The following is a 27,083-nucleotide window of genomic DNA, read 5'->3' on the forward strand; positions in this document are numbered from 1 at the left end:
TGTTAAAATCAAAGGGTAGGGAGGAGGAAAAGAATGTCAATCTCTTTGCATCCATTTTGAAATTACCTTCTGACACGTAAGCTGGGGGGCCAGATTCTCCACCCTCTTGTGCCTTGCACAGTCTTTTCTGCCTCTGCAAAGTGATGCAAAATACTACCATTCGCGTCTGATAGCATGTTCGAACAGTGACAATGACTGTACAAGGTGCAAGGCAGTTGAGACTCGGGCCCACTTTGATTTTGTTTACAATTCAGTATTTCAGAACTAGAGCAAGAGTTTAAATTAATTATCACTGATGGGGGCTTAGGGCCAGATTCACTCAAGCTGTATGCACCCTATCCCCTCCCAACATAGGGCATTTCTCCAAGCCTGATTTATACTCCAAAAATCCTTGTCTCTCTCATTTACAGATTCCTACATGGGAGAGATGCTGTTAACCCCTTTCCTCTTGAGTGCAGCAGAAAAATACCGCTCCACCTCCCTAACGTCTGGCTTTGCTATTGTGACGATTTGGGGAGTCTGTTTGTAGAACTTGTGAATTCAGGCCAATGTTACTCAGTTGTTGTTATGAAAATTTCTGTATCATTGAATACCTCTATATGAATGTGGTTCCACCCTTGCTGACAAGGGGTGTGTCACATCCCTCCCTCACCAGGCACAATGGGGGGGTCATTAGAATGCCACAACTACTTATTCGAGCGAAAGTACCATGGGACAATGGTTTAGCTGAAGCCTAGAAGAATCAATTTTATCCTACCTCTCTGCAGGAGGATGGTGAAGGGGAGAGAGTGGAAAATCCTCAGCCAGAATAAAGGGACAGAGATGACAAAGCAGGGTTTTGAAAAGGGCTCATACGTGAGAACCACACAAGAAGTTTTGAGCAGGCAAGGGGGAAAAGACAAGCGATTTTCATAGCAAACAGGGCCCAGTTTAGCTGCAGGACCAACCAAAATCAAAGCAAACTGACCTGGGGAGGGAAAGATAGGCGCTCCATGGTTGAGAAGACAATCCATGAATGCAGAAGAAGGACCCTGGGAAAACCCACAGAGGATTCTGACCCCAACCCAAAGAATGCTCTGCTCTGCAGTGTGTGTGTGTGTGTGTGTGTGTGTGTGTGAGAGAGAGAGAGACCTATTATATGCCCTTAAAGCGTTAACCCTGTGACCCCAGAGTGCGTACCTGGCTGGTGTGCTGGGAAAGGGTGTGTTAAACTACGGGAGAGTGAGGGGTTAGCAGGGCCGGCTCTGGCTTTTTTGCCGCCCCAGGCAAAAAAGCCTCCCGCCGCCCGCCGCCCCCCGCCCCCCGGCGGGGAGCGCAGCAGTGGAGAGCGCTGAGCCCGGCAGGGGCCCCGCTCTCCCCGACCGGCTGGAGCGCCGGGAGGAGGGCGGAGAGCCTGGCTGCGGCCCCGCTCTCCCCGGCCGGCCGGAGCACCGGGGGAGGGCAGCGAGCCCGCCGCAGCCCCGCTCTCCCCGCCCGGCCGGAGCGCCGGGGGGAGGGCGGCGAGCCCGGCCAGGGCCCCGCTCTCCCTGACCGGCTGGAGCGCCGGGGGAGGGCGGCGAGCCCGCTGCGGCTCTGCTCTCCCCGGCGGCCGAAGCGCCGCGGGGAGGTCGGCGAGCCCAGTCGCAGCCCCGCTCTCGGGCCGGAGCGTCGCCGGGCGCCCCAACAGCCCCAGTATGTTTAAAACAAAAAACAAAAAAACCCCAACCCTGAGCGCCGCCCCCCTCCAGGTGCCGCCCCAAGCACATGCTTGGTAGGCTGGTGCCTGGAGCCGGCCCTGGGGGTTAGCACTAGTCCCAGAGGCTAGGCAGTTGGACTACGGGTCTAAGCTCTCAGGGTGGGATGCTAAACAGAGGATTTGCACCCCAAGAGTGTGCCCAGAGACCTCAAGCCGGGGCAGTGCCTGAACTCTGTTCAGACTCTAGAGCTTAAAGCACATGGAATCCAGAGTGGGATCCCTTACAGGGTCTGATGAGTAGCCACTTCCTTTTGAGAATAAAATAAAAACACTGCTCCACCTCCCAAACTTTAAGATTTGCTAAGCAGCAAACCTTTGAACTAAATGACTTTGACTAAGTGAAGTTTTCTTAAAAAACCCCAACAACCCAAAAATCTTTAGAAGAAGATCAAAGAAACACATGTAATAGAGTGACCCGATTTTAAATGAGAAATCAAGACACTTTTCCATTTCCAAATAGGGCTCTTTCTTTGAAGACGGTAAGTCTTAATAAACCATAGGGTGACCAGACAGCAAATGTGAAAAATCGGGACATGGGGTGGGAGGTAATAGGAGGCTATATAAGAAAAAGACCCAAAAATCGGGACTGTCCCTATAAAATTGGGACATCTGGTCACCCTAATAAAACAAAACAAAGGGAAATCCCAGAGCACAAGGGAAACAAATGGAAAATTGTGGAAAGTACCATGAAAAGTAAATTTCCTTACTGGCTGAATACGATAGGAGTATTTGGGGGCCTAGGGTGACCAGATGTCCTGATTTTATAGGGACAGTCCCGATTTTTGGGTATTTTTCTTATATAGGCTCCTATTACCCTCCACCCCCTGTCCCGATTTTTCACATGTGCTGTCTGGTCACCCTATGGGGGCCTAATATACACTACAACTGAATGGGTGGAGGCTGTTGTATCTAATCACTAGAGACTAGCACCACCATCTAGCCTTCAACTTCCTTTAAGGGAGAGGGACATGGCTGTTGCTATTTTTGGCCCTTTGGCTACACCAGTCCTAGCATATAGAACGGCCAGAAGATGGTGCAAGAATTTTGGTGCATATTATGTATAAATTCCATAAAAAGGCTGAGCTGTATTTAAATATAAACATAGTTAAAATAATCTACATTGAAACAGTTGTAATACATATAAACAGCTAATATTTGCCGAAGAAGCCTTTTCCCCTATGTTCAAGCCCTCACTTAGGTTGGGTGTCAGGAGAGGCCACTTTCAGAGCTACCAGTCTGGAAAGAATGAACTGGGAAAAAAGAGAGGTCTCTTCAGTGTTTCCTGCCGAGAGGCTGGTTTCTGAACAGTGTGCCTTGTAATATCTTCATCTGGCCAAAAGTTATAAAACCAAGCCAATATATTCCTGGTGTGGCGCCACTGATTAAATGCACTTGCACCAGAGATGTCTCTCCATGTTTCTCCGGGCAGCTTAATTCCTAACTGGTGGGAATGCCACAGGCTCTGGAGAAGAAGCTTATAACTTTCATGACGATTCAATACAGTTCTGCTCCTAAATGCAAACTTGCACATAACCCTGAAGAGACTCACTTTTGAGGCTACATGGCAATTCTAAGCTCTACCATCTATGCTGGTGAAGTGGAACTCTGAACAGCTCCATTTGGTTTAACTTTGTTTGCTTGTAATTCTCATTAGCACACTGGTGAATACAAGTCTCATTTAAAGTTACAAGCAAAATCCATCCAGAGTTATGAGAATGAAAAAATACATGTAGCACAGAATGCGACTATCTGATATTACTACAGCGCCTTTCATGCCTATTGATCACAAACCACTTCACTATCCATATACACACATCACTTGAAAGCAACTGGTTCTGGGTGGGGAGCGTGGCAACCACTATGGCACAACACTGGGAGGAGAGGGGACAGATACATTGGTCAGAACCTGGGGTCAAACCCCTGCTTTTAAAAATGAAAAGAAGGTGCATGGGGAATTTAATGTCCATACTTTGCAGCAAGGGCCTAATCTGTAAAGTCTCATCAGAGAGGTCCCACACAAGAAACTGCACAGAACGAATTTATCTCAGAATAATAAAGGGCAGTGTTGACTATATCAGGCTTTGACACTGTTCTAGGAAGCCCAAGTATTATAATCCTGATGCTTAAGGCCGCTGCACTATCCCTTCTGGACACTATTTGCAAAAAATATTAATATTCCCTCAAGGCTAAGCTGGAAGCCATCTTAGTCCAACATCCACAATCAGATCCTATGTGCAACCAACAATACTGATGGTTGCCAGCGTGAGAAAACTCAGTGATTCAGCAGAACAACTGCTACCCACCACAAGATGAACTGTCATAGGACCTGATCCTATCTTTTCTGGTTTCAATGGATGCAGGATCAGGCCTATAAAGATCAAGTCTCAAGGTCAGATTCACCCTTGTGGATGCAAGGGGTGGGGTGCAATTTTCAGCCCTATGCATCCATGAGGGGAACACTGACTGCACCAGAGTGAGGGAGATTCAGTCCAAGGAATACCACCATAATTCCCTGGGGTGATTCCATGGAAAGACAGCAATACGTTCTGGTGGAGTCCATGCAGCTTCTGGCTGGTTTGGCTCTGCCCCTCCAGGGCTGATCACCCTGCTTTGGAGGTAGTGGGGGTTGGTTTTGGTCCCCCAGTGGTGAACTTAATTCAGTGGGGACCAAGCGGCAGCTTGGTCTATCTACCTCTGCTTCAGGTGGACTGTGGACCTCTGTTGCTGGAGGTCCACAACCCAGGGAGTTCAGCAAGTCCTAAGTTTTGTTATAAAGGTGATGCATGAAACAAAAAACTGGCAGCAGGTGTCACAATTAACTCTCTATTTGGGGAGCTAGGGCAGGGTGGTGAATTTTCATTGTGAATGAAAAGTAAATGCTCAGCTTGCAATCAATTACCCTCTCCCTTCCAAGTGCATAAGCTTATTTTTAGTGAATATGACCCCTAAGGAAAAAGATTAAATACACGTTTCTCAAAATAAGCATGAACCTCCATAGGCAAGAATAGCTTTTGCTGTTGTATAAAGAAACCACCTGTAGAAAATTGACTTCAAAATTATCCCCTTTCCAACAACTAACTGAGAACTTAATTTACTAGACTACAGTACACTACAATAATTGATGCTATTACCCTGCCCGCCCAGTTTTTCAAGCCATGCAGCTTCTGGTGGGAATGGATACAATACAAACTCTTGCATTGTTACAGAAGCCATTATGCCAGAGCATCTTTCATTTAAGAGGTGGTTTTTGTTTAACATTTGAGCTTGATGTCACCTGGCTTTTACCCAGAAAGGGAAGTTCTGCACTACAATAATTTATTATAGCTTTGTGTGAGACTGACAGTGATTAGCAAAGCTAATGTTTCCTGTGCACCTTTATTTTCCTGCCACCTTATAATCTAAGGCAAATCAAATATGTTTTTAAGAAGAACAAATAGCTCAAAATGTTCTTTAACAATTCTTATTAATACACTATCATCTCTGTCCAACACTGCTTACCACCTTAAATGTAATGACACTAGCAAGACTTAAGCAACAATAATTATGCTGCAGACATTTTAAGGAAATAAATGAAGAAATTTAGAAAAGATGATCACGTGAGTTATAGGCCAGAAGCACCTGCTTAGTCTTTGACTTAAGTTCAATCTATTAGTGGTATTTTACAAGGTGGTGAAATGTATTTGTTGTGTGCCCCAAGGAAAGAGTTCACATGTTTTACTATGTTAAATCAAAACTGTGCAGTACAAGAAAAAAAAAAGGTATGAAAACAAAACAAAACAAAACCCACAAAACAACAATTAAGCTAATGCTCAGTCCTTCAGTTGTGCTGATAGGACCCAATCTCACTCCCACTGAAGTCTGTGGTAGTCTTCCCACTGACTTTGGTAGGAGTTGGTTAGGGCTTGAAGGGTTGATTCAATGCCCAGTGAAGTCAATGGAAAAATTCTCATTGCCTTCATAGAAGTTGGATCTGACCTTTAGTGCAGCATATCAGAGTATATTCTGCTATCTGTGGGCTGGGGTGGAGGTATATGCATATAATTTTATTAACTATAATGAAATTAACATCATACACTGATAAGAGAACAAAGTCCAATAGTACTTTATAAGATCACCTTAATAGCTATATCATAAAGCCATTGCAGAAAAGGTAATTCTGCATTTATTGGATTTAGTGTCTGTAAAGAAGCCCTTTAATGTTTTATATAGCAGTACGAACTTTATTTCTATTTTTTAGAAATAAACAGATTTGTCATTAAGACTATATAGAAATGCTGTTGTTATTATTTATATTGTAACAGTACCACAATGTGCGAGGCACTTCAAAGATATATGGGGAGAAACAATCCCTACCTCAAATATTATGGGATCTGAATGGAATCATTTCAACTGCAAAGGGAACTTAGACACCATTACAATTTCAGTGACAGTGCACAATAAACTTTCCAAGGTTCATCAGCATGCACTGATCCTTTGGTGCATCTTCGGTGCACTTACCAGATCATTGGATGAAGAGTACAGATGAAAAAAAAATCTCCCAAAGACTAGTTATCTGTGGATCATTTGACAGAATGAATAGTAACAAAACCTAGGAAGCAATTATTGCACAATCCAATCTGCCACCTTTTTAGGGAAATCTGCTTGTATTTTAAAAAAAAAATGGGGCTGCAATACTGCTCTCACTTACACTAGTAAATTCTAAGTAATTCCAACGAAGTCACTGGAGTCACACCACTGTAAACGAGAGCAGATCAGGCAGATCTAGTATAATGAAGAGCCATGTTGGGGATGCTCAGTAAGCATGAACAATACAGCAATTTATGAGGAGTTACTCTGTATGTGCCTTTTAAGCCTCAGCAATTTAACAAGATTTTTTAAAATATAAATTTCTTAAAGTACATATTGGACTATTATCCTGCTTTTTTTGGTTTTAAATCAAACATGGCCAAGCGAATAAGAACATTTGGTAAATAATATGTACCTATTCTAAGACCATGAATTATTTTTATTTGTTATTTATATTTTTAACTGACATGGCACATCAGAAACAAAGGCTTCTGGGTGCCAAACCAAACTTTAACCTAAATCAAGCCTTTGAAAAAATGAAAGGCAACATGGTCTGATAAATAAATATAACAGAGTTTAGCATGGAGCTGAGTTACAAACCCGCTAAGAATGGTGACAGACTCCAGGCAAAACCCTGGCCCCGCTGAAGTCAATGGCAAAACTCCAATAGGATCAGTATTAAAACCTATGTCTCTAGCTACTATGGTGATTAGAAATGCCTAGCTGCATAACTATGGCCGTACAAAGTGATGATGTTATAATAAGCAAAAAACCCACCCAAATAAATACTTATTGCTTGTTTTAGTTACATGCATATGCATCACTGCATATATTTATTGTACATGTTTACGGACACACAGTAGATAATTTTGGCCTTAATTCTGTAATTTTAATTTACTGAAAATAGTGGGAATTTTACATCAGGTCCAAGAGCCAGATCCTGCAAGTTGTTGAGCATCCTCAGTTCTGACCTACTTCAAGGATTGTTGGGAGCACTCAGGAACTCTCAGGTGGGGCCCAGCAACTACCATGAGCAGGGCTCTCAATCCTTAGTTACAACGCCCACTGTCTTAATTGAAAGTTTGCTTGAGTGAGGTGCTGAACATATCCTGCAAACTTTAACTCCTCAGGGCACTGAGAACCCCGCAGAATCAGTCTGTGAGGAACAGCTGCAGGGTTTGGGCCTTTATGAGACAGCAATGCATGCTCACTTCTTTGAGAGTACAAATGAGGCCGATCCCTTTCCCACAAAATATCATCATTGATGAAATACAGGGTTAGAGTCTTTAAAAGTACCGTAGCTGTACTACCAACATATATTTGATATTAATTCAGGGAAAGTACTTACCTTACTCTAGTGTAAAACCAGTGACAGCAAATAATGAAATACAACACAAATTAGAAAATGCCTTTCAATGCATGCAGCACTGTGACTAGTCATAAAAGCCTGATGAGGTTTAGAGGCAATATAGGACTTTTCATCTCTTTTGAAAATAAAAATTGAACAAATTATTTTCTGATTTTTAAAATCAACATTTATATTTTCTATAAAAATTCATCATGCAATTTTTTTTAGAAACATAGTAAAAGACAGTCTTAAAAGCACAGTCTGCACCATACTAAATTTGGCATAAATCTTGTGAATACAAAGATAATGCCCTAACATTTTAATTGTTCCTTTTCTTTATTACAAATATTTTTAATAATCTTCAGTGAAATGTTTCAAAGCGTTGCTTTCTGCTAAAGAAATGAATCAAATGAAAATGTTTTCCCACTTGAATATGTTTTGTTACGGCTAGAAGATATAATTTGTATTTGAATATTGCAAAAATGCATAAAAATTCTTTGCAACAAATGCAACACAAAATCCTCAACAAATCATTTGTGCCAAAAATGTAAGATTATCTCGACAATGAATAGCATGAAGTGATGGTTTATGGAGGGATTATTTCTCTGTTTATTATTGCAAAGTTACACACACACACACACACACACACATACAAGAATGGGGCCATATCCTACATTTCTTGCACAACTACAATTCCCAAGGATGTCACTGGGAGTTTTGGGTGCTTAAAGATTGAAGGATCAGACCCTTAGTTTGCAGTTTATTCCCCTTCAGTTCTGAATGCATTTGATCAGAGCTCACTATTTCTTTATAAGTTATTAAGGGCCCACCCTGTTTACAAAGAAATGGCTTTTCAAGAAGCACATGCAAAAAAAGGCGTGTGGTTTTATTGTGCAGCAGACAGACTGTGAATTATATGTAGAGAAAAACTGAAGTGCAAATGCAATGCAGAGCTGGACGCAGGCCGTTTTTAGGGTAGAGGTACTTGGGCACAGAATAAGCATTCTTCTTGTAGGAGTGGAAGGCGGGGGATGGGAGATGAGGGAGAATTACTTTTTTATCCTAAGAAGGGCCACATTCATTGATCATGTAAGGAATCTGCCCAAAACTTTCTTCAAAAGTGCAGAGAGCAAGTATGCTGTATTAACAAATGAATCAAAAGCAAACTCGGTTTAAAGGGACAAGATGACTTGATAGCAGTTTCACCCCCACTTTATAGGTCCACCACTATTAAAATAGTTTGACAAATGGTTAGCTGGCAAGACCATACCAATATATACTATATTCATAATAGCTTCTATATTCACTCTGAGCACTATTTGCAGCTGCATTACAGGATTAGGAATATTTCTGTTATATTAATTGAATGATTCAAAGAAGTGTTACAGATAGGCCCTTGTTTCCAGCCTTCCTTATTGCACACATAGGTTTTGCATGTGCAAATTAACTGCCGTTCTAAATATTGGCATATTTGTTTGTGCAAACTATCTTGGGAGAAGAAAAAAAAAATTGCCTCCAAAAAGGAGAGGCTAAGCTTCTGGAAATGTAGCCCATACAGTGCCTGCTGGTCACAGGCTAGTGGTATGTTTGTGTTATCAGAATCAGGAGTCAATCAGAATGAACAATATATAATAATCCTCTTTATAACTCAGCTATAAACTATGTTCTGGACGCTAAATTGGCATGGAGTCTCAGGAGAAAATTAATTTTAAATATTTGGAGGGATGAGAAGAGCCAAAGCATCAACATAGACATTTTAAGGTCATGTAAGTATAAAAATATTCATAAATGTAACTCTAGAAACTGCTTTATTTCTAAGGGATTAAGTGGCCACTAGAGGGCACTGTAGGAGGGAATAGGGAACATTTGTAAATTGCTGGAAAGCAGAATCAGACCAGCACTCTTGCTTCCAATGAGTCCCTACTGACCACAACATCCCTGGAGGGTACCACTACTCCCAGCCTGCTCTCTATGTCCCTCACTCGTCTTGAAGGTGGGAATCTTCAGGGGACAGGGAGTGCATACCAGCAGCAGATGCTGGGGGTGAGGAGAAGCTGGCATGGAACCTACAGTTGTTCAGTGCATGTAGGCCAACTGGCAGTGATTAGAGGTGGGCTGGGAGAATCTGGCTGTCTGCATGCTTAGGGGGGAAAAGTAGTGAAAGCAAGGGAGAGTTAGAGAGAGGAGACATGGGGAGTTGTGGTAAGAAGGGGGCATCTCAGTACAGAATGCTGAGAAGTTTAGAGAACGAGATGGATGAGGTAATATCTTTTATTGGAGCAACTTCTGTTTGCAAGAGAGACAAGCTGACCTGAAAGACCTGAAGAAGAGCTTTGCATGGCTCGAAAGCTGGTCCAATAAAAGACATTACCTCACCCACCTTGTCTCTGTAATATTCTGGGGCCAACATGGCTATGACTGCATTGCATACGACAAGAGAAGAAGTATTGTCATCCTCAGCAGCCTAAGGATTAAGTTGCGTACTAAGATACTTTTATAGCTTTAAAACAATTTGAATTTAATAACTTAAAATCCAGATACTCAGGTCTCACTGAGTCACATCCAGTGCAGAACATGGGGCAGGAGTCAGAGATTACTTAATCCTTCCTTTGTGCTCCCCTAGTCCTGTGGAAAGCTAAATACTGTTTCTGTTCCTGACATCAAGCTCTAACCCACACCGGCTACAATGGCCCTCCTGTGGCTGTGGCCATTCTGCTAGCACAGGACTGCCAGAGTTCAAGGTGCTCTGGTCATGGTCTCAATTCCCCAACATGCCTCCTGTTCTGGACAAGGAATATGGTGCATATAGTTTGAATAGCCTGCTCTACACCAGCAAGAGAGTTCCCTATGCAAGAGAAATCCCCACCTGCCCCTGGGTGGCTTTCCAGCCCCTTTGTGCCATGGCAGAACAAAGGGGTTGGACTGGGAGATGAGGAGCTGGTCTTTAATTTGCAGCCCTCAATCCCCTGCCAGAGAAAAAGGAATACAAAGTATGATCATAGTATGGTTTAATATTATGGCTGGAATAGTAAGGTTTATAATCAGATGGTGTATATAGTGTTTATACCATCTTCCCCTGGGACGTTTGAGAAGTATGTGGGAGCTCCTCAATACACATTGACAACACGGATGACTAGATTTTTAAAATGAAAAATCAGAACGTCTGTCTCCCGGGGGTAGAGCAAAAGAAGGCAGGGGAGGGGATGATTTTGGTGCAGGGCAGGGAGGTGTACACAGAATGGTGAGAAAAAAGAGTGTGTCCACTCCTTGATTTGTGCCTACTCCTTGATTTGTGCCTCAGCCATGCAATGCCTCTCCCTCTCCTTCACCACACTGTGCCGCTGGCTCTATGTGTTGAGGAGGGGTAGTTTGAGAACTTGAGCAAGAGGGGACTCCCTGGGAGGTCTCCTCGGGAGCAGGACAGGTTGTCAATATATGACAGGCCTGGCCAAGGCTAGTCCTTGAGGTGCACTCAGCTGGCCTGTGAAAACTGTCACCAGCTCAGCTAACTGGTGTCTCTTTCAGGTGGCCAATCTGCAGGGGTTACAAAAATGGGACAAAACTCAAATTTTATTAAACAGACAGGGACCAACAGAGAGGCCCTGAAAACAGGGATATTCCTGGTTTTCTGGAACATATGGTCACCCTACATATGAATCATTAGTTATTTGCTGACTAATACTCACATAATACCCTCCCAGAAAACACTAGTAAGGGGACTGGGGTGGGGTGGGAAATTATGAGAAGATTGCCTCTTGGCTTTTTCCTTGGATCAATCCATTGTGGAGGTAGGTTTTGTTCCCTTGCAGAGTGGGCAGCGATTCTGTGCCCATAATCCATGGATCAATACAGGACGCAACTCTACCACTCCCTGTGGTTTCCTGACAACTTAGCTCCAGTGGATGCCCCTGGCATGGGGTATTTTTGTGTGCAGAATTTAGTTTGTAAAGCCAAATTACGAGATGACATAGATGGTGGTGTAAGTGACAAGTTGAGATGGAAAGGCAGGGCTGTAGCAGGACAAGCAGTCTATGGAGAAGTGGACGAAGGTTTAGGGTAAAGCTGCTCCTCTATTACTTTTAATTAAAATATTTTATTTAACCCTTTCAGAAATAAAATACAGCATAAAATTGCACCTGTTGGTTGGTACAGCTCTGCCCCTCTACCTCCTTGGCATATGCTACCCCAATTAATGCTTGCTTACGCTGATTTATTGACAAATAACTTACACCACCATGTTCTGGGGCTGTGAATCTGACCCAGCATATCAACTTTCCTATGCTTCCAGGACCCATTTTCTTCCTTATCCTCTCTCTTTTTCTCTCAGTTATTGAAAATCCCAAGGAAACTCAGATATTACAAACAGTATATGTCTAGAGAATCAAGGAGCATTAAAGATAAACTGTATTCATAATACGAATTGTGATGCTTAATGTGTGGATGTAAGACCATCCAGCATTAATAGTAATAATTAACATTTATATAGAGATTTTCATCTATACTTCTCGAAGCACTTTACAAAAGTGGTTATGTATCATTATCCTCATTTTGAAAACGGGGGAACTGAGGTGCAGAGAGGTAAAGTGACCAGCCCAAGATGACACAATGAGGTACCAGCAGAGCTAGGAAGACAACCCAGGTCTCCCAGCACCTAATCCTGTAATTTGTATCCATTGCATGTTATTGCCCCCCCTTGGCAGTGTCTAAGCAAGAGTTGGGATTTTGAGTGTTCTGAGTTTGTGCTATAGGTGAATGTTATTTAAAAGAAATTATTATTATGTAATATAGAGAATATTCAGATTAACTACAGTTCTAACCAGTGCAGGTACAGAGAGATACAAAGAGGTCAGAACTAATTAACTACTAATTAGTACCTGCCATATGTGCCATTGTGTATCATTTTTAAATTCCTGAGAGCAGCATATCTTACAGTATTGTGATTAGCAGAGTTTTTGATTCTACATCTGGCCTTTTACTAACATACATAGCTCTGTATGTACCAATATCTGCTGTGGAAGTAAACAGTTTATTTGTAATGGTCTGTCTACCTTGAGAGATTGTGAGCTAAATTCTGACAGGCATATAGGAGCTCACCTGAAAACCTATATCCAATATCCAATGCAGGGAGCAAAGGTTGTTCTCTCTGTTCTGGCTTTGCCCAAAACTCAGAGAGAGCCCTCAAAAAGTCCTCAACAGGAGCAATGGGGGAATGGTCTGCATATCTAATTCCACTTCTGGACAAAGCAGATATACTATTCCTACAGTATATTTTCTATTGCTTTCTCCAGTCTAGTTTTAAAGTATCTCAAGTGATGGGGCTTCCACTACTTTTCTTGGGTGTCTCTCCTATAGCATGATAGATCACATTGTCAGAGAGGTTCTCCTGGTATTCAGCCTAAATTTTCTTCTTCCAAATTCTCTCTCATTTTTCCTAATTATACTCAATTTCAGTATAATCAATGTTTAGATTGCTTAAATTTTTTTCTCAACTGCTTTTCTCCTTTTTTTCAACTTAAAAAAAAAAACCACACCTTAAAGCAGAGAGAAGTGGGAATGTTGCATAAGCATCTGTACCTTTCCTCAGCTCAAACACTGCCCTAAATAATTAGCCTTGGGTGTTTACATCCTTAGTTATTGGGAGATGCCAAGAACCAAGTCCATCCCTCTGTTCCTTCAAACTTAAGGTTAATGTTATGAAGGCAGAGCCCAGCAAGGTGTGTAAAAGCAGTGGAGCGCATACAGCTAATTAGTGTTGGGGCCAGTATGGCTTTTGTTTGGGGTTGATATGAATGCCATGCAAGCTGGTGCGCCTCAGTGGAAAGCAGAACAGGGCTAACTAGAGATCAAGTAATCCAATTTGCTACTGTTACAAAACAATACTTGTGGTGCCTCTACTAGTTTGAATTTAAAGACAGAAACCTCATTTTTATAATTACTAAATCTGGATGTTATCCAAATCTAATTTCTATGCTGATTTTTTAAAGTTATTTCAATAAAAATGAACATTTGAACCTATCTATCGGGAAGACGCGCTTCTCTCTGCCAACCACTGTCAGCGATGAGTCCCAGCCCGTCAAGGCACTAGCATTTCAGCTCTACTGGAACTAAATTGTTAAAGAAAAAGCAGATAATCTCTCTGTGATGTAATACAGTAAAAACGGGTTAATATTGAGAGTGAGACCCATTTTATTAATGGGGAAATCAATATGGTGAAGACACTTTACTTGGTAAAATCTTGATGGGGGATGAATATAGAGCTCGGATCATAGGACCCTGATATAGTGAACCCTGTTTCTGAACAGTATCCCTCTTACTAAAAAAAGGAAATGAATACGGCATTAGTTGCTAATGCAATTTTTCAGAGCCTGATTCAACAACATTACTCTGTACAAAGAGCAATACAATAGACTATTTTGTATCTTTGAAAGGATGTAAATCAACTTTATATGGCAGCATAGTTGCTGAACACACACATCTTTTCAGATATCACATCATAAAATATTTCAAAGACCTTGATGATTTATATGAATACACCAATATTTAAAGATGCTAAAGTCCATGCTTTCCCTTCTGCATTTCTCCATGATGCACAATATGCTCCCCTAGTCCGTAACTTTATTTCCTGGTTGCCTTAAATGCTGACCTTTGCAGTCAGTGGAGAACATAAGCAAAGAATGATTTTCAGAGAACATTTCTTACTGAGTTTAACATTCATGCCATGCTTTTTGAGATGGAGATGTTATGAGGTGAATCTGATACTCACAGGACGACTTCTACATGGTCCAAAGCCCACTGATCATGACCTGTTCCATTGTGACGGGGCTGCCACCAGCGCAGTAAGACTCCTTTCATTCGTGCCTCCCTATGGTTGCAAATAGAAGTACCAGCTAGACCTCCATATTAAGAAGGACCCTTTCCAGCCTGCCTATCCACCCCCAAAAATACTAAAAGTAAAACCAAAATATTATCCATGTGCTCCTAAACCACAATATACAGCATTCATAAAGAGTTAAGGGGAAATAATATAAATACTTTTCACTTAAACTGAATTGATCCAGGAAACGAAAACAAGGTTTTGATGGCTTATTCTTTTATATTTTAAATTTAAAGTAAAGAGTTTGCACTTATTTTAATTATACCAACGGACTGCAGGCTATGTTTTTAATTATAGCTATAATTATCATCCTTTTCCTCCACCTTCCCTTGTCTCCTCTCTTTTCCCGCACAGATTCCTTCCTGCAGGAAATTTATAGTATGCATTTAGAAGTAATGTAGTATGATTGGGTACTTACAGCGGAACATTGTAAGACACTCTTTGGGCTTGTATAAAGTCCTTTGGCTGATGCTGTGCTATTACTTGCCATGTAATTCCATTATTTACACTGTACTGGAGTAGAACTGCCTTGTCCACAGTATTAGGATCACTCAGGTTGGTATTGCAACTCTCTGTTTGTGAAATGCTTCCAATTTGTAAAACAAACATTATTTTGCTGTAAAACACAGGGAACAATGATTTTTAATGTATGCAATGTGTTAAAGTAGGAGTGAAAACATTGCCAACTTGTAATTATCCTTTTTTAAAAATACAGAACTTCAAGAATAATTACTATTAGCAAACAAATAAACTGCTGTAATATCTGTAAAACACAACCCCTTTTCTCAGTAATAATATGCTTTGTTAACAGTTTTCTGTTTAAGTATAATTTTAACATCCATCTGTGTAATTGAAGGCAATCAATCCATGATTAAAATGTAACTGCTCAAAAGTGAGGTGTATCAACAATGCCAAAAAGTCAAATAGGAACATGTACAAAAAAATAAAAAGGGAAAAAACAAAGGACAAACAACAATAAGTGCCTTCTAAATCCTTGTTTAGGTACCGAAATAAGAAGTTAAAAGCTTAACTTTATGGATAATATTTTGGCAAATTTGTGGAAAGGGCCTAATCTTAATTTTGCCTTTTACAATTGGCCTCAGTGATAAATACAGTGTCCTGTAAGCATTCCTTCTATTAAGTACCAGCCTTGACAGATTTCATTTTGTACTCTATAGCCAGAGAAACAGCAGAAATGAAAAAGGTATTCTTGTTAGCTGGTAGGTGAATGTAATTGTAGTTTACCAGTAATACCGGAAGTGGGTCTGTAATTACTGTTAGCATCCTCACTCACTAACGGTCCAAACAGTCTGGTGTCCAGTCTCTGCCAATGGCCTCATCTTCAGTGCTGGCTGCGCATACAGTGCTCTCTTGGGTATGCTAAAACCATCTGACCTTTCCAGCCAACAGTCACTTCCTATTCTCTGATAAACTCCCAGCTGACAGTTGCTAACCATTTTGCTGCCCTTAATTTTTTGCTGCTGAAAGGTGTATGCCAACCTGGTAGAGCCATCCTTGTTCATCGTTATCATTAGAACTCTACATGCCATTTCATTTTTATAAATAGTTACTTCTGTCATGAGCAGTTAAGGTGGTTTTTCAAATTAATAGTAAAGTGTTGTTACCTTGCTCGGGTGAGATCCAGAGGTTTAGTAATAGCTTGCCTTATTTGACATCCATTAAAGTACAGTGAATCTCCATGGGCATATGGTGCCAGCTGTCCACATCCATTCCCTATAACTCCACCCTGAATAGTTTCCCAGTTTATTTCAGTGACTCTTTCAGATTCAAAGTTATCTTTAATATAACTGGGAAGATCATGGCTGAAAACAGAGCAGTCATCACCTAAAAAGGACAAGGCGAAGTTATAATACAGACAAGTATCGAAACATTGAGAAAAAATGACTGAATTCAATTGCAGATTCAACTTGTAGTTACTGCCACAGGCAGGGCCCTGTGTATAATATGACTGCACAGTGGCATACATTGCTTCCTAATAGCAGATTATGCTCAAACTGTTGTATAACTGTGCATGAGAATCTAAGATTTCATTTAAAAAAATAAGGGCCTGATTCTCTTCTCATTTACAGCAGTGTAACTACATTGACTCCAGTAGGATTTGCACAGTAACATGGAGAGGAAAATCAGGACCTAAGTCTCTAGTCTTCCTGTTTGCAATGAAAACCTTCAAAATGTGAACCTAGTGTAAACCAATGCAGAGATGTCTGCCTAAGTCTGCAGCAGGCCTGAAACAATTGCTTTAATGGAAATGTCCCTAAGATAGCCAGGACTCAACGTTATGGGGCTCAATCCTGCAAGGTGGTGAGCAATCTGGCCCTGATCCAACAAAGCACTTAAGCAGTTTAGTGGGACTACTCATGGACTTATAAGCACACGCTTAATTGATTTGATGGCTCAGGACCCAAGTGCTGTACTTGCAGGACTGAGCTCTTACAGGTCAAAATAAAAAACTTGAATACAAACTGGAAGTCTGTGTACTCTGTGAAACGAACACAGGTGTAACATGGTCTCTGTGTGGAGTAACAGAGTAAGCAGCCAGCCACATTCTGCACTTGGTGAGGTCTGAGTGGCCTTTAAGTGTAGCTCCACGTAGAATAAGTTATAGTAATTCAATCTGGAGGTAAAAAAGGGCAGGGATAGTTCTTATTCAAAGGTGAAAAGTCTTTCTATTTATGAATTTATATCTTGTCACTTGTTACTGAGGCACTCCAGTGCTGAGTTAGTATGTTTGGCTGTGTCTCTATTTTACTTGTTTCATTTTGAGCCAGATTAACATATATACATACATACATACATATATATACATATAAAGGAATATAAGAAATAAGACCTTGGTATCTTTCATCACAAATGCAAATGGCTCCAGTAGTGCAATATCCATGGCCACTGCAGAGTTTAGGGCACGCTTCTCCAATGTACACATGATCTATTGCCCAGCTTTGCTTCTCTGTTTCCTCTCCTTTTTGAATCCACCTGAACTGAGTTGCACTACAAATACCAAACAACACAATATCATATTATGTTGCAGACAGCACTTAAACATTTCTGTACAGAAACATTCAACCATATGGACACAAGTTGAAACAGAAAAAATGCATAGTAAGAACATTTGGGGGTGAGGCACAGAGGAGACTGAAGTGACTTGCTCAATGTCGCACACTGAGTCAGCGAAAGAGCTCAGAGAATAGTACCCAGAAGTCCAGGCTCCCAGTTCCCAGCTTTCACCAGAGGGCCACACCGCGCTAAAGACCAGCACACTTTATTTCATTGAAATGGAATTTTATATTGATAGGCCTCATCCTGCAAACATTTACTACTCATTCTAGGGCACACTTCTGTAAGTAGTCCCACTGCCTTCAGTTAAGCAGCTTTAGGATTAAATAGATAGCAGACTCTGGCCAGTCTACACTCTGAGATGGGACTGTGATTCCCCTGCTTGTGTACACATGCTTGTGCTAGCTCACATCAAGTAGCGCGGTAGCACAGGTATCGACAGCAGAGGTATGGCTTAGCTGTGCTGAGTACGTATCTACCGGTTTCAATGAGGTTTGAACTCTGCTGTGCCTCCGCTGCTGCAACCCTTTCTACTGCTATTTATACTTGCTCTAGCTTGATGAGACCCAGTGCAAATATGTGTACACAACCAGGGGAGTCACACCCCTAGCTTGTGCCATAGACAGAGCCTCTGGCTAAGATCTTCAAAAATAGAAGTTACGCTCCAAAATGCACACTTAGACACTTTTGTGATTTTCAAAAGCTTTGTGAACCCAACAGCTCCTAGGAAGATAAACTGGAGCTGTTGAGAGCTCAGCACTTTCAAAAATCAGTTTCCAGGATATGGGTTTAGAAGCCTAATTTCAGATTTCTATTTTTGAAAATACTGCCCTGGGTCTAAAGCAGCAGTTCTCAAACTGTGGGTCCGGACCCCCTTTGAATGGGGTCGCCAGGGCTGGCTTGGACTTCCTGGGGCCCGGGGCCAAAGCCCGAGCCCCATTGCCAAGGGCCAAAGCCGGAGGGCTTCAACCCTGGGCAGCAGGGCTCAAGTTGCAGGCCCCCTGCTTGGGGCTGAAGCCTTTGAGCTTCAGCTTTGGCCCCCTTGCTCAGAGCGGTGAGGCTGGGGCTTTGGCCCCCCAACCTGGGGTAGTGGGGCTTGGGCGGGCTCAGGCTTCGGTCACCCCTCCTGGGGTCGTGAAGTAATGTTTGTTGTCAAAAGCGGGTCATGGTGCAATGAAGTTTGAGAACCCCTGGTCTAAAGATTTACATTGGTCTACAATTATAAATCCCAACCCGGAAAACACTTACTACCAATATTAGTGCTTGCTAACATTACTACCCCGATTGGCTTCAATGGACTACTCAAAGTAATAAGTATTTGCAGGATGAGGCCTTATGATTGTGTCACAATGGCAATCTTTAGCCTGAATGTCATTACTATTTAATCCTTGGCAGTAGCAGTTTTTATTAAAGAAAAGCAATTCCAAAGGTGTCCATTATGTATCATTTCCAAGTCCAGACAAAAGAGAGACACTTTAAATTCACCAGTTGTTCCATACTAACAGTGCCAGCTAGACAGATGAAGTTTGATATCTCCAAAGTGAGCTAACCTTTTGGTAACCTACCTGGAGGAGACATGATCAGGCAGCTGGATAGTTATTCTTTTCCATGCGGAGCTGTTGACAGAGTTATAGATGGTAGCTTCATGGAATTGAAATGGGGAGCAGCCAATGCTATTAGATGAGGAAGGAAGACATTGCGTCTGGACAAGTTGCCATGAATCTGTCCTGTAGGAAGCAAAGAAAATATGTTGTTAGAACAACTGAAAATAATAATGAAAGGGAAGTTAGCAACCTACTAGAGGTCATGGCGATATTTCTTTTAAAAAAACCACAAATGGTCTTCAGCAATAATTTCCATGCAATGTAATCACAAATAGAGTGTGAAAGTCTACAAACTTTGTGTAGCCATGGTAACCTCCCACAGGGTGGAAATGCTGTGATACATCTGTGCAGGTAAGAGGATTTGGGAAGCAGAGACCAGGAGCCCCTGTGACCTGGTATTATAGGTTATGACTGGGAATTCTTTTCCTTAGTCCTTTCCTTTAGAGATCAGAGAAGAGCCCTTTTATACTGGCTTTGCTCCATGGTCTTGTTTTCACGCAAAAGGCATCTAAGTTCAAAATACAGGCCCACTTTTTGAAGTAATTCATATATCCTATTATACTACATTGCAGGAGACAATAATGTCACCAGTTAAACCACAAATTAGCATCACATGACTTCTAATAAGGCATAGCTTTAGCCCAAAATTTATAGTCCTTTATCAAAGAGCACGACATACTAAAACAAGAGATACTTTGAAGACATTTGTGTGTGTGTGTGTGTGTGTGTGTGTGTACACCAGCAATATGCTCATTAGATTTAACTCCAGGTACAGTGTCATTGGTCCTGCAATGTCCTGGGGTAAATTATCGAGAGAGCTTACCTGGCATCCTTAGTGTATTCCAGCATTACAGAGTGCAGGTCACCGCAAGAAGTTGCCTCACAGCCAACCACAATCTGAAACGCAAATAAAATGTGTCAGGTACTGGTAGATCAGGGAGATCAAAAGGACATTTAATATAATACATAATGAACTGTCAGTTGTCCTTTCTTTCTAAAGGTACAGAATTAGAAGACTGCAAACTTAGATCTAAAAACCCCCACACCACAACAAAAACACACTTTAACCAAAGTGTGCACCACTTCAAACATTGCTGCCTTTGTGGATCTTTGCATAAGACTGGAAATATGAATAATGACATCAGGGCCTTTTTATACCATGTAACCTGAGACTAGTGTCCACCTTTTGTATTCTAATGTACAATAATAGAAAGGGAAGTGCCATTCTAGGTACTAGAGCTTAGAATGCATTTGGAACTGGGATTTTCAACAACAGGTGCCTAACATTAGGCTCCTAAATCACGCAGACACTTAAATGAATAGTTTTCAAAGTTCTGGGCACCCTGCAGCTCCTATGAAAGTCAGTGTAAACTGCTGGATGCTCAGAACTTTAGAAAGTCAGGTCACTTATTTAAGTGCCTAAATATGGATTTAAGCACTCAACTTTAGGTAACTGTTTATGAAAATCTTGGCCTGCACAGTTTGGGGTGTACTCAGGTTAATCAGGTTAAATCATTTAAAAAGGCTTTGCAAACAGAAATATGCCCTATGTCTGAGGAAATAAACAGATGACTCATCTTAACATTATGTGATGCTCAAGTTCAGAGACTTCAATACACTTGACATATTACTGAATGGCTAACAAACAGAAACATCTCAATTTGAGCAGCTTCAAAACCTGTGCCCTCACTGCATCTATACAGGAGAACTGAATCCTTACTTTAGAAATAAAATCTGTAGCAGTAAGGAGGGCACAGAAAATATAGGAGAGTCAGGAGCAAAATTTAGCCAAGGGAAGCGAACTTAATAATATGAACGTACCATTTCCTCTGGATCAACACAGATCACACCCACTAAAATCTAAGTAAAAGGTGGCTGATTGAGTAAGCTGACCACCTGTGAAGCTGATATACAAGGCATTTTCTACACCGTTTGTATACAATAGTAACAGTAGGTGAAATTCATTCCTGGGGTAACTTCAAAGGTGGTGGATTTTGTGCGTGGGTCAAATGCTGTGAGGGAATGGATTACAGACATTGAATCTAAGGTCAGGTCTACACTACTGCTTATGTTGATCTAACTTACGTAGCTCAGGGGTATGAAAATGCCTCACGCCCACCCGAGCGATGCAAGTTTCGTGCTATCCACACCAGCACTATGTCGGTGGGAGATGCTCTCCTGCCAACATACCCTCCGCTTCTTGCCAAGGTGGAGTAATAATGTCGACAGGAGCGCACTCTCCCATCGGCATAGCGCATTCTTCACCAGATGTGCTACAGTGGTGCAACTGCATCAGTGCAGCTGTGCCGGTATAGTGCTGTAGTGTAGACTTGCCCTAAAACTGGCAATGGCTGTGTGAGAAGATGAAGGGAAAACAGGGTGTTTAACTTAAAAACAACAACAAAAGATCAAGAAGAAAATATAACTAGGCAGACACATATGCCTATCAGCCTATCACTTTGTTCATATATGTTACATCCTGTCTTTGTTTTTTAAGCCTGTGTGCTCTTTGGGTCAGGATCTTCCCTTTTGTTTGGAAAATGCCTAGCAGATTTTGAGCACTACTGCAATACAAATAAGTAATAGCAATAATAATTTAATAGCTACATTGTATTGATTATAAAATGTGTTGGCCTCATTCAAAAGTCCAGCTAAAAATCAAGAGTAACATCAAGTGCTGCTTTGCTGATTATCTGGGCCATTTTTCCATGATAGATGACCAAGTAACAAAAAGGGCTATTACTTTTAGCACCTTCAGATTTTCAATATATCCCATTAGTTATTTTTCTGCCCAACTCTGACTCTGTCTCTCCTTTTCTGCCTGTTCCTTGGTAGGAATTGTTTTTTGCTTCTCAATGCTCATTTTGATAGGCAATGGCATGCACATGCCCCAGATCTCCATCTTACTGGACTTACTAATCTTGCCTTAATGTTCAGTTTCAGTCAGTCTTTGTCTCCCTGTCCCCACCACCCAGCAGCTGCTATTATAATAACATCTCACTTAGATCTGAGAATAAGAGTAGTTGTTCTGCATAAGACCCAATTGCCACTCACTTCAATAGAGAGCAATCAGGCAACCAACACCTCTAGCAACCCCTAGTACAGGGATAGTCATTCCATCCTGGCTTGAAATACCATTTATGCAGAGACAAGGTGGGTGAGATAATATCTTTTTTGTTGGACCAACTTCTCTTGGTAAGTGAGACAAGCTTTTGAGTTTACACAGAGGTCTTCTTCAGATCTGCGTAAGCTCTAAAGCTTGTCTCTCTTACCAACAGAAGTTGGTCCAACAAAAGATATTACCTCACTCATCTTGTCTCTCTAATACCCTGGAACCAACATGGCTACCACACTGCATACATTTATGCAATCATTCTGAATCATGTTATTGTTTCTATTACTGTATTTCCCTGCATTCCAACAAATAAGTTATTATTAAATATTTAACCGACTACTGAATTTTATATTCTACTTGAAACTATAATAAATTCCACAGACAAATTAGGTGAATTTTTACTGTATGTTTTACTTTGGATAAAGAGAAGGTTTTCCTTACTTTAAATTGCATCATGTATCCTGGCTGTATAATGAGCTCCCTGGAGGACAGGATATTGTGTGTGTTGTCCTTTTTTTTATTTGGCCAGTAGAGGTGAAATGAGGGGTTGCCACAGAATCCAGCAGTCCTGACTGCATTAGGGTAAAAACTCCAGTTTTCTTCATGGGAAGTGCCTTCTATTAACATGAGTTACATACAATTACTGGAATGTCTCAGTAAATATGTAGACCTAGTATTGAATCCACAGAGTCATTATGTATAACATTTTAATGATATATGCTAAATAAGTAACCAAGAGTCTTAGTTAAAGTGTCAGCCCTAGTCAGATAGTTTAAATTGGTTTCAATACTAGTATTTTAAAAAAAATATGGCATAATGGGAATTTCCAAATCCAGGCAGTTAGATGAAATAAACTGAACTGTCCTATAAATGTTTGGATGTAAAAAAAATCATAGTGAAATTAAAAAAATCCTTAAAACTAACATAATCAATAAAATATCAACCTTGTAATTGTTTATAAAAAGAAAACAATGTACAGTTGAAAAATAAATTAAAATGTGCATTTGAAAGACCTTCAGTTAACAATTGTTTAATTCAATAAAAAGGCTGACACAGGTTTCTTAAATCAGATAATAGAATGCTTGCTACATCCTCCCTTACCATCATCGAATGTATCTACTAATTGACTGGGATTGATCTCAGCACCTCCAACTAGTATGTCATCTAGTGCCCACTGAGCACGGTCAGAGCCTGAAACCACAATTCCATTGCTAATCACAAAAGGCTGCCACCAGCGCAGGCGAGTTGTATTGGTCAGAGCATGCTCTGGGAGAAGTATGTAGTCATGTCTGACTGAGATGTATTTCTGATAATCCATCTCATGAAGCAAAATCCAAGATATGCCTATAATGAAAGAATTCAGGATTAGTAAAGCAACATGAGGTAGAAACTGTCTAAAGATTAATGGAAGGTAATAGAAAGTCATAAGATAATATCTACGATCTTCTGATAGGAAAACCTTAACTCCTAATACTATTGCTACTCATGTGATTAGTCAAACTAAAGTCAATGGGATTATTTATGTGAGTATAAATACCAGGATTGGGTCTAGTTTCTTTTGAAACAAAGACAATTTTATCTGAGGGGAAAACACACAAAGTATAACTTTAATAACTGTAGATTACGGCTCTGAATAATTAACCCTAAAATATTTAAGTTAGATCTAATTCTGCACATTTCTCAAACATGAGGGTGTTTGAATATACACAAAAAGTTTGTTCAGATGCAACTAAAATGTTGACTTGCCTCCATCAATTGAATAATCTAACAGAACTCCCTCCTTCCTGCATGTTGGTCTGTGGCATGTTGTCATGTTGTTTTCACTTCCAATTCTTCCCCAATACTGTAGAAATCTGAAGGAAAAAATGTTGATCGTTACTCACAGAATACCATGTATCCTAACGATATGGAAGATTTGTTGCCAAACACAGTTCAAGAGATTTGTTTTCTGCCAACAAATAGATTGAAAATGCTCAATACACTAAAACGTTTTATTAAAGAAAAGTGATGTTTACTTAGGGCAAAATTTTCAAAAATAAGTGTCTGAATAAATCCTGCACAATATGCATCTGTAGGTGCAAATAGGCAATCATGTGCACAAAAATATTTGTGTGTGCAATTAAGCAGGGAAACCAGGGAACTGAATGAAAATAAGAAGTGATTTCAGTAAAACACAAGGAAGGGAGGTGAAGAGCTATATACAAAAATAAAAAAATTCAGTAGAAGGAGTGAGACCTTATTTAAAGTGATAGAATGAGGTGGGCAGATGAAACTAACGTGCATTGTCTCCTATATCTTATGGGCCATATTTTAGCTGCCATAAATTGACAGAGCTTCACCTACTTTAATGGAGATATGCTGCTTTACACGATCTGAAGTTCTGGACAGACATGTGTACACAAGCTGCACATCTAATATATCTAGCTTGTGTATGTTAAACAAATAAGGTAAAACCTTTTTAGCTAGTGAACAAGAGGTTATATTGTCTTGCCACTGGACAACTAAATGTTATCACAATAAATAAACTGCTGAGAAATATGAACTGTTTAAAGCCAAACCCCCACGTATCATTTTAAACATCCAATCCTGCAAGCACTTTAAGCACATTATTTTTTATATGTTCCCATATTTCAGTGGGACTACTTATCCAGGAAAAGCCAGTCATGTGTGTAAATGTTGCCAGGACTGGGCTCTTTGTTACCAATTACCACTGAGAATTGTTCCTTTAAATATCTGGCAAATCCAATGCTTTCCCATACTCCCCTGATCTGGGGTGAGGAGAGACCTCAGGAGGAGGTTCCCTGGGCCATGTTGAAGTGTTAAATGCTTCATATTCACTTTACAGAAGCCTCATAATAGGCTTGAATTAGATGCTATGTACCACACCTTGATGCAAAGGAGCAAATCTCTAGAGTTATTTTTGAATATTTGTCTTCCTTCAACACAATGCATACCCCTCCCATCTACAACAATGTATGGGATTACATCCAGTTCCCCTGTAGTCCAGCATTACTAAACACAATTTGTATTTTTGAGGTAAACAACTTTGCTTGGCTATTTAAAAAAAAAACTTTTTTAGGGCTTGTGAAATGTGCTGGTGATACACTCCCGGAGACCAAAATCTTCTGCAGGTGCTGTTTCCCCCCCCACCCCTTTAGTTCTGAGCCTTTTTGCTGAGACTAGCAACCCATGTGCTAACTAGTGCCAATTGTGGTGGTGAGGTTGTGATGTAGTTACTCGTCCACTAAAAACTATACGGAGACCACCAATTCCTCACTACTCTCCCACACCTTTGTCTGTAAATTGTCTATTTAGATTGTAAACTCGGTAGGTTAAGGACCTTCCTCTTACATATCTACAAAGCAGCAAGCATACTGCGGGTGTTACACAAATAATATATTAACAACATAACTCATTGCATACAGTCAGTGAAAAGTCCCCTATTGACCATAAGAATAAGAACTATTTGTCATTGCCTACCTGAGCTGACTCTACTCTGGTGGTGGCCCAGGCATAAAAAGGTTCCATTACCTATTACCAATCCACCGAACTGTCTCATCTCCTGCTCTGTTATTATTTAATGAAGCCCTCCATTACAACTTATTAGCTATGTCAAATTCTACTAGGTAACATGACATACTTGGCACCCCTCAAGTCCAGGTCTTGAGTGACAGCTTGCCTCACGGTATCACCTCCAAAATACAAAGCTGTATCCTCTGCTAGAATCCCACATTCAGTACAGGTGTTTCCACCTTCCAAGGACATCCATAAATCTGGTTTAATTTCTTCATTGTCAAAGCGCTCCTTTAGGAAAGTCTGCAGGAAGGAATGTGACATCTGAGGAACAACCATGAAGAGGCATCATACTCTTTAGCTTTTCTAATGAACCCAGCTGGAACTGACTTTCTAAGTATGTTTAAGAGAGACAAGTTGGGTGAGGTAATATCTTTTATTGGACCAATCTCTGATGGTGAGAGAGACAAGCTTTCAAGCTACATAGAGCGCTTCTTCAGATTCATGTAACTCAAAAGCTTGTCTCTTTCTCCAACAGAAGTTGGTCTAGTAAAAGATGTTAGCTCACCCACCTTGTCTCTCTTCAACATGGTTACAATAACACTGCAAACATAAGTTTGTTTAAAATACTCATGTAAACTGTAACATGTTTTTTGCCTTTTTTGTGTGTGAGTTAAGGGTCACCAGCCTTTTACAGACACAATAGCTTTGTGGGCACAAATAGGGTCATTTAGATGTTCAAATGCCTGATATATGGGAGCAATTACTATTTGCAATTATTTGCTTTATGGTAATACCCAGACACACAATTAGGATCAGGGCTCCATTGTGCTAGATGCTGTACAAATATACAGTGACACACGGTCCCAGCCTTGCACAGCATATAAGCATGTAGTCAGATATCTAAAATGACATTGACTGTATCAGTGCACAATTGTGAGCCCCAAATTGTGCTTGACATTATTACCACCTGCAACACTGAAGGAGGCCAGATTGAGGCTCTACTGAGAGGGAAACTGAGCCCTAAATATTTAAAAATAGGTATATACTGACCACTGCTGTGCAGCTACTAAAATATATATATTCACAAACGTTACTTTGAATAAAAGATTATTTATTTTGATGCAATTCTTGACCCTTTTTATATTTTCCCCACAAGTACTTGTACGAGTGATGTGCTGGCCACAAGAGAGAATGTGGAAAGTGAAAGTCTTGGACTACTTGTGAATATATATTTATGTAATGGTTTGTGC

The 27,083-nt window shown here is 40.7% G+C and overlaps 1 protein-coding gene across 1 annotated transcript in view; it reads right to left on the reverse strand.

Moving 5' to 3' along the window:
• RELN (reelin) overlaps window positions 1-27,083 on the reverse strand; it is a 430,874-nt gene that overhangs the window by 1,114 nt on the left and 402,677 nt on the right. Inside the window, exons 54-63 of the mRNA XM_026648676.2 lie at window positions 25,958-26,133; window positions 24,064-24,170; window positions 23,419-23,661; window positions 22,759-22,934; window positions 20,026-20,099; window positions 19,164-19,325; window positions 17,375-17,532; window positions 16,149-16,368; window positions 14,942-15,139; window positions 14,413-14,511 (exon numbers count right to left, since the gene is read on the reverse strand). Of these exons, the coding sequence (XP_026504461.1) occupies window positions 14,413-14,511; window positions 14,942-15,139; window positions 16,149-16,368; window positions 17,375-17,532; window positions 19,164-19,325; window positions 20,026-20,099; window positions 22,759-22,934; window positions 23,419-23,661; window positions 24,064-24,170; window positions 25,958-26,133 (1,613 nt within the window). The remainder of the gene's footprint in view (window positions 1-14,412; window positions 14,512-14,941; window positions 15,140-16,148; window positions 16,369-17,374; window positions 17,533-19,163; window positions 19,326-20,025; window positions 20,100-22,758; window positions 22,935-23,418; window positions 23,662-24,063; window positions 24,171-25,957; window positions 26,134-27,083) is intronic.

Source organism: Terrapene carolina, unplaced genomic scaffold (assembly GCF_002925995.2).
Source record: "Terrapene carolina triunguis isolate 2854851 unplaced genomic scaffold, T_m_triunguis-2.0 Scaffold68, whole genome shotgun sequence".
NCBI lineage: Eukaryota > Metazoa > Chordata > Testudines > Emydidae > Terrapene > Terrapene triunguis.